The following is a 14,616-nucleotide window of genomic DNA, read 5'->3' as shown; positions in this document are numbered from 1 at the left end:
GAAAAAAAGATAGTATTTTTTTTTTTTTTTAAGAGACTGAGGCAGGAAGATTGCGTGAGCCCAGGGGTTCAAGGCTGCAGTAAGCTATAATACAAATGTGCCACTGCATTCCAGTCTGAGTGACAGAGCAAAAACCTGTTTCTAAAAATGTATGTATATTTCATACCGAAATTCTGAAGTAGGGTGTATCACTTGATACCTATCTCTGACTTGGACAATCACATGTAATATTTTCTTCATAATAATCCATTTAACTTCTTTCATTTTTTATTTGAAGTATTCAGAAATGCTATTTAAATGACCTTATTGCATAATTTTAAATGATCAACAAAAAAATACACCTTAAAAGTATGCACATAAGTGCAATCTTTAAATATGCCAAGAGAAATATAATCTTGAAAATAAGAAATTGTACTTTGGAATCTTCAAATCTTATCCACTCACTACACCTATGAAAGCAACCTTCATCATTTTCCAATCACCCTAATATGAAATCAGTATGCTAGAGCATAAGGGCGTTTCACAACCCATCTTAGGACATACCAATTTAGTTATTGGGGTTATCTAGATGAATTAAGGGGAAGTGTTGCTTTTGCCACAGTTGTAACTCTAAGATTCTTACCCCTTTAGGTTTGTGCCTTGGATCCCTAAAGATTTTTGCCCTATTGCCCCAGCAACCCTGTACAAAAAGTCCTCACTTAACATTGTAAACAGTTTCTTGGAAATGGTGACTTATTCACAGTCTTCCTGAAATGCAATCTAAGTCAGGTTCATCTTTCTTTTTTTTTTTTTTTTTTGAGACAGTCTCACTCTATCACCCTGGGTAGAGTGCAGTGGCATCATTGTAGCTCACTGCAACTTCAGACTTACGGGCTCAAGCAATCCTCCTGCCTCAGCCTCCCGAGTAGCTGGGACTATAGGTGTGCACCACAACACCCAGCTAATTTTTCTGTTTTTAATCCCAGCACTTTGGGAGGCTAAGGCAGGAGGATCACTTCAAGACCAGCCTGGGCAACATATCAAGACCTGTCTCTATGAAAAAAAAAACAAACAAAAAAACACAATTAAATAGTTACGGTTGCACACCTGTGATCCCAGCTATTGGGGAGGCTGAGGCAGGAGGATCGCTTAAGTCCAGGAGTTCAAGGATGCAGTGAGCTATGATCCTGCCACTGCACTCTAGAGCAAGATTCTGTCTCAAAAAAATCAAAACCAAACAAAAAAGCTGCTATTAATCCTACCTACATTTGAATACTCATTTACTCACTTCCCTTTTTTTATAAGAGCTTTTGTGAGATATAATTAACATACTATACAATTGCCTATTTATGTGTACAATTAAGAGTTGTGCAACTGGCCAGGCACGATGGCTCACGCCTTGTAATCCTAGCACTCTGGGAGGCTGAGGCAGGAGGATCACTTGAGCTCAGGAGTTCAAGACCATCCTAAGCAAGAGTGAGACCCCATCTCTATTAAACATAGAAAAAATTAACTAGGCATGGTGGTGTACACCTGTAGTTCCAGCTACTTGGGAGACTAAGGCAGGAAGATCACTTGAGCCCAGGAGTTTGAGGCTGCAGTGAGCTATGATGACACCACTGCAATCTAGCCCAGGCAACAGAGCAAGACTGTCTCCAAAAAAAAAAAAAAGTTGTGCAACCATCATCAGCCAATTTTATATTTTCATATCCCAAAAAGAAACTTGTACCCATTTAGCAGTCATTGCCTATAACAGTCAGGGTTCTAGAGAAACAGGACCAATAGTATGTGTATCTACATAGATTTATTTTACACAATTGGCTTATGTGACTGTGGGGGCTCAAAATCTGCAGGGCAGATTGTCAGGCTGGAAACCCAGGGAAGAGTTGCTGTTGTAGTCTTGAGTCAGTGGTTCTGTGAGGGCAGAATTCCTTCTTCCAGGGGGGCCTTAGTCTTTTCTCTTAAAGCCTTCAACTAATTGGATGAGGCCCACCCACATCATGGAGTGTAACAGGCTTTACTCAAAGTCTGCTGGTATAAGTATTAATCACATCTAATAAATACCTTCACAGCAACATCTAGGCTGTTTGGATGTTTGACCAAAAACTGTACACCATAGCCTAGCCAAGCTGATACAAAATTAACCATCACATTCCCCATTACTCTCAGGTCATTAGTCAGCTGACTCTAATTAATCTTTCTGTCTCTATGGATTTGCCTATTCTACACATTTCATATAAACAGAATAATATAATATTTGGCCTTTTGTGTCTGGCTTCTGTCACTTAGCATAGTGTTTTCAACATTCATTCATGCTATAGCAAGTATCAGTACTTCATTCCTTTTTACTGCAAATAATATTGCATTATATGTTACAACACATTTGGATTGTTTCTATTTTTTGGCTATTATAAATAATGCTGCTATGAACATTCATGTACAAGTTTTTCTGTGGACATATGTTTTCATTTCTGTTGAGTATACACCTAAGAGTGGAATTGCTGCGTCATATGTTAACTCTGAAATATTCCTTTTTATTATGCAAACCTTTTTTAAAAATTCAAAACTACAAAATTTATTTCACAAATATGACTACCAAAGCTATACCAATCACATACAGCATGATCTTATTATACATCCTTGAATTTTAGAAATGGAAGAAACCTTATAACTAGCATCTATTATTAGACTTCATATTTCTATAGTCAAAGAGTTAAAGAATCAAATACAGTATAGCCATTTTTTTTTCTAAATTAGATTTACTGAGGGGGGGGTGGATTATATAAACATTACATTTAAAATACAATCTCCAAACATACTAAACTTAGAAATTATCCAAGAAAAAAAGTATCTATTTAAGTATATTATAGTACCTAAACAGAAACACTCCAACATCTTTACATGTAAAGAGTTGTTTTTATTCAACTTGTAAAATTTTAAGTGATGAATTAAATATACTGTTTGAGTAATTGATCTTTAAATCTCTAAACTGATTTACTACCAAAATATCCAAGAGTTAACAGACAATAAGGTTTTTATTTCAATGTATTTTTTTGCATTTGACCTATTATTCACTAAGAGGTTGGTGATGAGATTGATAATGACTAAGACTACTTTCGTAGCAAGCAACTGAGTGGTCAAGAATGCACATTCTGTTTTACGAAGCCAGTATCACCTTGATACCAAAGCCAGGAAAGGAATCAATAAAAAAAGAAAACTACAGACTAATATCCCTTACGAACATAGCTGCAAAAATTCTCAATAACACCCTAGCAAACCAAATTCAGTTGCACATCAAAAAAATAATCCATCACGACCAAGTGGGCTTCATCCCAGAGATGCAAGGATGGTTTAACATATGCAAATCTACAAATGTTATCCACCACATAAATAGAAGTAAAAACAAAGACCATATGGTCCTCTCAATAGATGCAGAAAAAGCATTTGACAAAATTCAGCATCCTTTTATGATAAGAATGTTTAACAAAATAGGCATAGATGGAACTTACCTCAAAATTGTAAAAGCCATACATGACAAACCCACAGCCAACAACTTACTGAACAGGGAAAAATTGAAAGCATTCCCACTTAGAACTGGAACCAGACAAGGTTGCCCACTATCACCATTCCAATTCAACATAGTGCTAGAAGTCGAGCCAGAACAATTGTACAAGAGAAGAAAATTAAGGGTATCTGAATAGGGGCAGAAGAGGTCAAACTATCAATCTTTGTTGACGATATGCTCATATATCTAGAAAATCCCCAAAATTCTGCCAGGAGATTCCTGGAATTGATAAACAAATTCAGCCAAGCATCAGATTACAAAATCAACATACACAAATCAGTAGCATTCATATACGCCAACAACAGTCAAGCTGAGAACCAAATCAAAGACTTAATACCTTTCACAATAGCAACAAAGAAAATAAAATACCTAGGAATATATTTAACTAAGGAAGTGAAAGACCTCTACAGGGCGAACTACTAAACACTGAGTAAGGAAAGTGCAGAGGATGTAAACAGAAGGAAAAACATATCATGCTCATGGATAAGCAGAATCAACCTTCTTAAAATGTCTATACTACCTAAAGTGATCTACAGATTCAATGCAATCCCTATTAAAATACCAACATTATTTTTCACAGATCTAGAAAAAATAATTCTACATGTCCTATGGAAAAAGAAAAGAGCCCAAATAGCCAAAGCAACCATGAGGAAAAAGAACAAATTGGGAGGCATCAATTTACCAGACTTCAAGCTATATTCTAAGGCTGTGGTAACCAAAACAGCACCATATTGGCACAAGAATAGAGACACAGACCAATGGATCAGAACAGAGAACCCAGATACAAAACCATCCTCATTCCCATCTGATCTCTGACAAAGCAGACAAAAACATAATATACTGGGGAAAAGAATCCCTATTTAAAACTGGGAAAACTGGATAGCCACATGTAGAAGACTGAAATAGTATCCGTGCCTCTCACCATTTATAAAACTTAACTCATGATGGATAACAGTCTTAAACCTAAGGCATGAAACTACAAGAATTCTAGAAGAAAATGTTGGGAAAACTCTTATAGACATTAGCCTAAGAAAGGAATTTATGAAGAAGACCCCCAAAACAATCACAGCAACAACAAAAATAAATAAATGGGACTTGATGAAATTAAAAAGCTTCTGCACAGCCAAGGAAACAATCATTAGAGCAAACAGACAACCCACAGAATGGGAGAAGATATTTGCATGCCATACATATGACAAACAGCTGATAACTAGTATCTATAAAGAACTCAAGTAAATCAGCAAGAAAAAAAATCAAACAACCCCATTAAAAAATAGGCAAAAGACAGGAACAGAAACTTTTCAAAAGAAGATAGACCAATAGCCAACAAACATGAAAAAATGCTCAACATCTCTAATCATCAGGGAAATGCCAAATCAAAACCACAATGAGATATCACTTAACTCCAGTGAGAATGGCTTTTATCAAAAAGTCCCAAAACAACAAATGCTGGCATGGATACAAAGAGATAGGAACACTCTTACCCTGCTGATGGGATTGCAAATTAGTACAACCTCTGTGGAAAGTGGTATAGAGATACCTCAAAGAACTAAAAGTAGAACTACCATTCAATCCAGAAATCCCACCACTGGGTATTGACCCAAAGGAAAAAAAGATATTATATAAAAAAGACACCTGTACTCGAATGTTTATAGCAGCACAATTCACAATTGTGGAAACAATCCAAGTGCCCATCAATAAAATGAGTGGATTAATAAAATGTGGTATATGTATACCATGGAGTATTACTCAGCCATTAAAAAATGGTGAATACCTCTTGTATTAACCTGGATGGAACTGGAAACCATTCTTCTAAGTGAAGTATCACAAAAATGGAAAAACAAACACTACATGTATTCACCATTAAATTGGTACTAATCAATCAACACTTATGCACTCATATGGAAATAACATTCATCGGAAATCAAGCAGGTGGAGGGGTGAGGAGGGAATCTGGGTGATGGGCACACTTATAACTTTGACTCAAATGGTCAAAAGCAATTTATGTAACCAAAACATTAGTACCCCCATAATATTCTGAAATTAAAAAAAAGAATGCACACTCTGCAAGCAAATGATTGGGGTTCAAATCCTACCCCATCACTATCAGTGTTACTCTGAACAAATTCCTTCATCTCTCTGAGCCTCTACTTTTTCATCTGTAAAGTGAAGATAATAATAATACTTATTTCAAAAGTTTGTTTTTGGCGGGGCACAGTGGCTCACACCTGTAATCCTAGCACTCTAGGAGGCCGAGACGGGAGGATTGCTTGAGCTCAGGAGTTCAAGACCAGCCTGAGCAAGAGTGAGACCCCCATCTCTACTAAAAGTATAAAAATTAGCCGGACATGGTGACGCGCGCCTGTAGCCCCAGCTACTCAGGAGGCTGAGGCAGGAGGATCATTCAATCCCAGGAGTTGGAGGTCACTGTGAGCTAGGCTGACGTCACAGCACTCTACTCAGGGCAACGGAGTGAGACTGTGTCAAAAAAAAAAAAAAGTTTGTTTTGAAGATTAAATGAGATAATGCACATAAAACTCTTAGCACAGCACTGAGTAAGTGTTCAATAAATGGTGGCTATTAGTTTTACAAGTCTGGACTGTGGTCAGAATTTAGAACACATAAATATATTTCAGATAAGTTTACTACAATGCACTTGAAATTATCTAACTGCTAAAAAGCATATTTTAAATTACGATCCAATCACTATTTTATAAAAAAAAGTGACAACAACAAAAACTATGTTTCTCTTCTAGATATCTAAGTAAGCAAATACAAAGAAAATGTTCTGAAAATTATACACCAAACAACCTGGAGTAGGGGGGGAAAAGGGGGTGCCTATTTTAAGAGGGACTTTCATCTTTTTCTCTTCCCTATTGCTTGACTGTTTATGAAAATGTATTTGTGTTATTTGTATAACTAAAAATTAACAAAAGCTTGAAAGCCCATAATGGAAATTCACTTCTGCTTAGCTCAGCTATAACAAGTCAGTAGTTATAAATGTAAATAAAACTACAAGCCTGAAACAATATATTGAGACAACCTTAATATATAAAGTTTTTTATGTGCTTAAATTTAAACTCTAACCCAAATTGTATATTTGACAAAGGATACAGTACTAATCATCAAATACTTCTGTGTTTTTAAGTGCCTATATAAACTTTACTTTTTTTCTTTGTATCTGTCAACTACTCTCTTTATAAAGTATAAAAAATTTACATGGCCAAACAAGTTTTTCCAAGGCTGTTTCATTCATTTGCCAAATCCAAATCAGCTGCCTGAATGCAAGCCTAAGAAAAAATATTTTACTGCTAGGAGTAGTAGAGGTAAGTTTAAAAAAATGTTAGCTGACTCAGAGAAATAATTAACTTGAGTTCTCTCAGCCTTCGAAAGTCTGTAATATAAGCATTTTGGTTATGTACTAGAAAATAATAGCTTAGATTACCTTTCAAGAGAGCAAAAGACAGACTTTGACCATAATTTTTCAGTCCATAAGAAGACAGCTCAAAAGAAATGTTTAATAGTTGGCTTTTATATTAGGGGAAAAATCTAGATTCAAGTTCTAGCTCGCAGAGTTACTACTAGATGACCACGTACAAATAACCTCTACATATCAAACTCTTTTTGGATAAAAAAGAGCCAGACTGTAGCTGTTCCACATACCTCCTAAGAGTGTTATACAGATCAAATGAAATAAAAAAGCACTCTGAATATTACAAAATCCTAAAAAAAGTATTATTTTGCATGAAAATGGATATATGATAGCTCAAATTTAATATCATCAACTACAAGATTATTTACAATCCCAAAACACTTAGAAAAATGTCTTGCACATTGCAAGTTCTCAATAAGTAACAACTTATATAAAGAGTACATATTGTTGGCTGGGCGTGGTGGCTCACGCCTGTAATCCTAGCACTCTGGGAGGCCGAGGCGGGTGGATCGCTCAAGGTCAGGAGTTCGAGACCAGCCTGAGCAAGAGCGAGACCCCGTCTCTACTAAAAATAGAAAGAAATTATCTGGCCAACTAAAACATATATATAGAAAAAATTAGCCGGGCCTGGTGGCGCATGCCTGTAGTCCCAGCTACTTGGGAGGCTGAGGCAGGAGGATTGCTTAAGCCCAGGAGTTTGAGGTTGCTGTGAGCTAGGCTGACGCCACGGCACTCACTCTAGCCAAGGCAACAAAGTGACACTCTGTCTCAAAAAAAAAAAAAAAAAAAAAAAAAGACTACATATTGCTAATTGAGTCCATGATCTCAAATTGAGAACTAACTTGAATGACCTTCTGCCCTTTGACCCTCCACGGGTTTATAGAAATGCAGGCTGCTCCATTGTTCACATTTCACTCATGCAAACATTTATATAGTGCCCATTCCTTTGTTCTCAAGAGCTCACATCTGGCAGGGCAACAGCACATTTGCATCATAATTATTTTGTAGTCTATGTCCCATAATGAAATTATATACAAAATTCTATGGGACTATAGGGGAAGAAGCAATTAATTCTTCAGTTAGTGGGAGTCAGGAAAGATTCCATATTGGAACTGGGCCTTAAGGGAAGAAGGGAAGAGGTCATTCTGGAAGACCAAACAAAAAAGGCAATTTTTCTAAGAAGAGTAAGCACTGTCACATAGGTAGTACACAGAGTTTGGGGTGAAGGAAAAACATAGTAACAGAAGACAGAGCTGGGAAAAAAGAAAATGAGAGACAGATTTTAAAGAAAAAAATTAATGGGACAACAACCAAGATCTCTGAGCAGGGGTGTAAACTGTTTATCTACCTATAGTGGCAGTAAGAGAAGCCTGAGTCCCAAGAGAGGAAAGAGTCTTTGCAACATTTTAGCAGCTAATAAACGCCACCACTTTTCTGGATTCAAGTAACTATCAGGTAACAGACATACACTAAGAACTAATCTGACAATCTTTTCACTTAAAACTCTAAGTGACAGAAAGTCTCCTCCCTATTTACCAAAGAGAATAAATAGTAAGCTCTAACATAAATATCACTTAAGAAAACCAAATAGGAGCTTGAGAAGGTAAAGAGTGAATTTAACCTAAGGATTAGAGTTAAAGAACTAAGGAGGAAAAAAAATGTCTTAAGTGTAAACACCATCCATATTTTAAACAACTTGAAATAACATAAACTCTTTTATCAATTTCCCAGTATTGTAAAAAGTTACATTGAAGGAAATGAACATATGCTTTGAATATATAATCTGGCTTTCTATACACATTCACATTAATGTGTCTTAAATATAACGTGTCAAATAAAAGACTTTCTCATAATACCCAGCACCTCTTTCTTAATGACCTTTTTATTTCTGTCAACCAAAAAATTAGGGATCTATTGAAACAAACACACAAATAAATAAAAATCAATGAATCTGCCGTTTTCCCAAAAGCTGAGGCCAGGATCTTTGCAGTCATTTTAGATTATGTGGAGAAAAAGGGAAAAAACTGCCTTGGTTGTCAAATTCTAGAGCCTCTTTCTTTGCAAGGTCCTTGGAACGTGTCATATCATTCCTGCTTAATAATCTTTGCTTAAGTAATTCCTCCCACCAAAACTCGTTTCCTTGACTGACTCTAACTACATTCTGCCCCTTAAGGAAAAAAAAAAAATCAAAAAACAGAGTCTCACTATGTTGCCCAGGCTGGAGTGCAATGGCTATTCACAGGCACAACCATAGCACACCACAGCCTCGACCCCCTGAGCTCAAGCTATCCTCCTGCCTCAGCTAACAAGCATGGCACACGCCAGACAAATACAAGTTTTTAAACTTTTTTTTTTAGGATGAATTTTTGCTATGTTGCCCAGGCTAGAGCATAATGGCTATCACAGGTGACATTATTAATATAGCAAACGACAGCCTTGAACTCCTGGCCTCAAGTGATCCTGCAGCCCTAAACCTCCTGAGTATCTGGGACTACAGACACGCACCACTGTGCCCAGCCATTCTGCACTTTTTAAAAAGTCCTAAAGTCTAGCTCAAATTGCATTTCACCCATGAAACTAGCTCATCCATGAAACCTTCCCTAAAATCTTTAGCTCATACAGAACTTTTCTCTTTGCTGAAATCCCAATGGACAAGTTAATTTAATACTTCTGTCTTTTTTCACTTTCTGGCATCTAATAATTTTCATTCCTACTGTCAACTTGGTCTATGCCCTTCCAAAATCACATCCTATCTAAACTGTTACAAAGTGACAGAATAGCACAGTGATTATGAGCCTGGGCTCCAGAGTCAAGAGTTAGAATATCTGGGTTCAAATCCCAGCGCTACCATTTATTAGCTATGTGAATTTAGGCAAGTTAACCTAACCTAATCTCTCTGTGTCTCAATTTCCTCATAAGCTATGTGGGAAAAATAAGCACCTACCTTAAAGAGTTATTTGAGGATTAAAATAGTTAACATGTAAAGCATTTAGAACAGCATGGTACACAGTACACAAGTGTTAGTTAAGCTGTTATACATTTTTCCTTGGTTAAGGCCATTCTACATGCTGTTATTGTATTACTTTTTTTAAAAATTAATTTCAAATGAAACCCAATGATGCATTACTCTTTCTTAAATGGTAGTTTTGGTACGTCAGTGCTCTGCTCAGAACTCTCCTTGGTCTTCCAGAACCCAAGGGTCCATGTCCTTAGCTTGGTAAGCAAGGCACTCCACAACCTGGCACCACCCTATCTACTCAGCTTCATTTACTTTATACAAAATAGGACGAAAAAGACACATAAGGCAGAGTCCCTCTGCTCCAGGGTCTGACGATTAAATACAAAAACAAGGCACAAACATAAAAACAATCTAACAGAGAATAGATGTTCACCAATAGGTACTCTTCAAAAGAACTCTCCAATCCAACAAAATCAGTTTCCTCAGCATTTGGAAGATGCCAGACTTGTTCTAAATTATCTGCTTTCGTTTGTTTTCTTCCACCCTCATCCCCTCCAAACAAATAGAAACAATGAAAAGAATACTTAACCTTTTCTTTTATCTATCCACCTCAATTTTAAAGTCAAACACCATCACTCTCTTGCCATTTAAACATATATATTATATACCTCAATCAACTGTTTTCAAGGTGCAGTCACCCTCTTTATCCAACATATAAGCTCCTAGAAAACAGGAATAACAATTGCTTACCAGTTCTTGTCATTCCTCCCCCATCACCGCTATGCCCTTCATTAAAACAAATCATGATAAAACAGGCGCTCAAAAATACACATTGAGTTTAAGTAAAAAAGTGAGACTAGACGTAGACAACTATTACTACTACTAAGTAAACCACAGTGAGACTGGAAATAGACTACTGTGTCAACTAACCACTAGGCTGTCACCAGTCCCCAAAGCATCAAATCAAATAAGGCCATTCAAATCACAAGGGAACCACTGTATGGGTAGATTTGCTTGCTCAGTGGTACTTTGAGTCAACAGAGGGACTAATAACCATTTTATCATCTGTCGTCTAATTTGAAGAGCTTGACCTCCAAAAAGGAGTGAAGGATGATAACAGGGCCAGCATCCAAGCAAGGCAATATCCAACTGCTACATCCATCCCTGAGAAGATGATCTGGGAAAGATTATTAAACTCCGCTTTGTGGCAAACCTGTCACCCTACAACATGCAGGTTTAAGTACAAGATAGTCAATGAACTTAGCATTAAAAAGTGTCACCTAATCACTTCTCAGCCTTTTGGCTAAGATCAAGTGTAAAAAGTGTCACTTAGATTTCCATCTGCCTACATTTTGCAAATTTCCTATAATGAACATGTATGACTTGAATAATCAGAAAGTTCCAAGTGTTTATTACTTCTTCCATCTTTTAATGGTGGCCCATGCAGAATGCAACAGTCACGCACAAATTAAAAGCCAACCAAAGGGCACATTACCCCAATTTTCCACCTCCCAGGTAAAGTGCCAATTTGGACAAAGTTACCAAATTCATTAGTTTCTATTTTAAAAATTACTGCTACATATGCTATCACATTAAAGAAAATAATTTCTCATTACCTTCCTAAGACTCCACAGCAGCACAGCAAATGGCAAAGTATTGTGGGTTCTCAGCCAGGCACAGGGTGCTAAGTGATTTACATGACTATCTCAATACTCAAAACAATAGTAGGTACCATTATTATCCCCAGAAGAGAAAATTGAGACTTAGAGATGTTTAAAAAAAAAAAAAGAAAGAAAGAAAGAAAAATTTGCCGGAGGTGATACTTACAGGAAGGGATTCTTGTGTTTTATATATAGAAATTTGCTGGGAATATATTTTAAGCCTGGGGACTTTCGTTGAGACAATTATAGCAGAAATCCTCAAACTGCAAATTTCACAGAAAAACCCATAAATACTTGGTCAAACTGAGTTTTCTTTGGAACTGTGTCCTTCACAGTGTCTGGTACATAACAGATGATCAATAAAAACCCTACTGTCTGTCCAAACCGAAACTTTAAATAGTTAATGCCCAGAACAATTTGATCACATGGCAAGATCTGACAAGATATTCATTTTTAACTAGAGTAGGTGGTACAATAATCAGTAATTATACCTACACCTAAAGTAATAGCCTCATATCCTCAGTGTCATTTTAGCTAATAAAGCAGAAGGGTGAAAAAAGAGAAAATGGTAGAAATAAGCCATACCTACCCTTCAAAGAAAAGTTTTTCTAAATAACAAATTCCATTCAAAATTTTAACATGTCATCTCAATTCATAGCTAAACACTCACTATTGATCTATTCTTAGTCATCTCAGTTAACCTACTATGAGGGTTTTAGTATAGCCATGGAAAGCAATGCACATGAAATCATTACTTTTCAAATAAGTAAAATTTGAGTCTCCTCTGAGTGCTGAATCAAAGAAAGTACATATGCAGAGTATGTATTGTGAGCAAACCTGCTATCTGATTAGGTTGAACCTATTGCCTAGAGACATAAAAAGGCAAAAATGTAAAACCTGGTTGAGTTAAGGCACCAACTAGCAGTTAACTGATGTTTGAATTCAATTGCTGGAAAGATGAGATCTACGGATATTGGCACCAGGGACTCGTTTCATGGAAGACAATTTTTCCATGGTGGGGAGGGGAGGAGAGAAGTGGAGCTCAGGCAGTGATACTAGCAATGTGGAGTGGCTGTAAATAGCTTGCTCACCACCCACCCACCCCCCTTCATAAGTTTCATTTCATGGAAGACAATTTTTCCATGGGAAAAGGCGTTGGTGGGGCAGAGCTCTGTGGCCCAGTCCTTAAGAGGCCACGGACTGGTACTGGTCCAGGGCTCCGGGCATTGGGGACTGCAGTTTTAAAGGATTACAGGTAATCTATGAAGTCTTTGAGACGCCCAAACTTTAGCTGCAGGGAGAAAAAAAGGGCCTGTTCTGAAGGTAAGTGAGCACCTGGTGTGACACAGAAAACTTAACATACTTTTCAGTTCTCATCCTACACACAGAGTAAGGTTAGAGGTATTATGCAAACACACAGCACTTGGATAATCTTTTCCTTTCTTTTAAAAATAACTTATATTAATATAATAATTCCTTAATTCAGTAGCTGCAGAAGTATTGCTTTCTCTCTCTCTTTAGAGACTCAGGTTTCTTTCATTTCACTACTCTTGAAGACTTAAATTCTTCCTTTAAGACAGACTTAATCATTTAATTCAGAGCAAGCAAAAAGTTAGGTGAAACCTGAGATATCTCTATTAGTCTTACATAACTTACTTTAAGTTGGAATGGATTCACTAGCTCAACTAAAACCTGAGGTTTAGGCACAAAGATGAGCTCTTTAGTATACTCTGCACACACATAGATAAAGAGTTTTTAAAAACTGAAAGAATCTTACTTTTTTCCTTGATTTCTTAAAATATAAGCGCACACATGTATAGTAAATTAGGCTGCCAACATAAAAATGCTAAAATAGTTACACTTAAAATGAAAAGCACTGAATTCATCCTACACATTTAGATAATGCTATAATTGATAGAAGTAGATATAATTTCAGAAAATAAGTTAAATTCCCAATTTTTTAATATCACCTCTGTAAGTATGCATTAAGTATTTACTAAGTGCTGCAGGGAACATCAAAAAGTGACTTTCAAAAGCAATACGTATCTGTTCACCCAACTTATAAACAAAATTCCAAAAATGTAAAGTTAGAGTTGTTTATACTTAATGAAAGTAGCTTTCTCACAAATTATTCCTTCGAGGACAAATATGTATCAAATCTACCAAAAACATTAGGTTTACATAAGCAATTATCATTACTAGAAAGGCCCTGATCTGAACTCAACTAAAAAGCTACGTGTTAACTACATTTCACCACTGAGACACTTGAGCCCCAGTGTAATAAAGACCATGGATTCCCTACATTGCTTTGGGAACTGCTGCTTGCTTAATAAAGCAGTGAACTGCAAATTCACCTTTCCAAAAAAGACTAAAAGCAAGACGCCAAGTTTCACTATCTAGTTTTCCGAGACGAATTAGGGTTTGGGATTTCACTGGGAATGACCACATTATCAAGATGCCATCGCCCTCCTGAGGCATTTAATTACAATACCGTCTCCGTTTTCCATTCAACCACCTCAATTAAATTTCCACTAGAACCAGGCACAGTTGATTCCGTGGCCTTGCTCAAAGTGTCCTCTGGATGCAAACCCTGGGATCCTGCATATATTATGCCTCTCAGAGAGAAACGAAAAGTAAAGACTGTTAGACAACGTGGTGACATTACCTTGCCCGTCTTGTGATCAAACCAGACGAGAGCATGGTTCCTTGACAGCACTTTGCAATCGAAGGTGGCATTATTCTGCGCTGGTCGACAGCGGGCCACTGAGCGGCCAATTTTGATGGGCTCGTCCAGGTAGACATGACGCTCCTGAAACGGGTGCGAGTTCGGACGGCAAGTGAAGATGGCCAAGGCTGACGGCATCGAGGACAGACTGGGGGTGTCTCTCCTACCAGGGACAAAGACGAGTTCCTCCAGAACCGGACTGCCCTTCACAAGCCTATATCCCTATACCCCTCCGAAATTTTAAATTAAAACAAACTGCGCATTGTCTAAGCATAACCAGTTAACATCAACAAC

The 14,616-nt window shown here is 37.1% G+C and overlaps 1 protein-coding gene across 23 annotated transcripts in view; it reads right to left on the bottom strand.

Annotated features, from left to right (window-relative positions):
• Positions 1 to 14,471, bottom strand: part of SLMAP (sarcolemma associated protein) — a 145,498-nt gene extending 131,027 nt beyond the window's left edge. For all 23 annotated transcript variants that reach the window (XM_069475921.1, XM_069475920.1, XM_069475932.1 and 20 more), the window contains exon 1: positions 14,263 to 14,471. In XM_069475921.1, coding sequence (XP_069332022.1) covers positions 14,263 to 14,460 — 198 coding nt within the window. In that variant the 5' untranslated portion in view covers positions 14,461 to 14,471. The remainder of the gene's footprint in view (positions 1 to 14,262) is intronic.
• Positions 14,472 to 14,616: the final 145 nt, after the last annotated feature.

The sequence above is a fragment of the Eulemur rufifrons genome, chromosome 7, assembly GCF_041146395.1.
Source record: "Eulemur rufifrons isolate Redbay chromosome 7, OSU_ERuf_1, whole genome shotgun sequence".
In the NCBI taxonomy this organism is placed as follows: domain Eukaryota; kingdom Metazoa; phylum Chordata; class Mammalia; order Primates; family Lemuridae; genus Eulemur; species Eulemur rufifrons.
The sequence above is the reverse complement of the archived record's forward strand: the minus strand, read 5'-3'. Positions and strand labels throughout refer to the sequence as shown.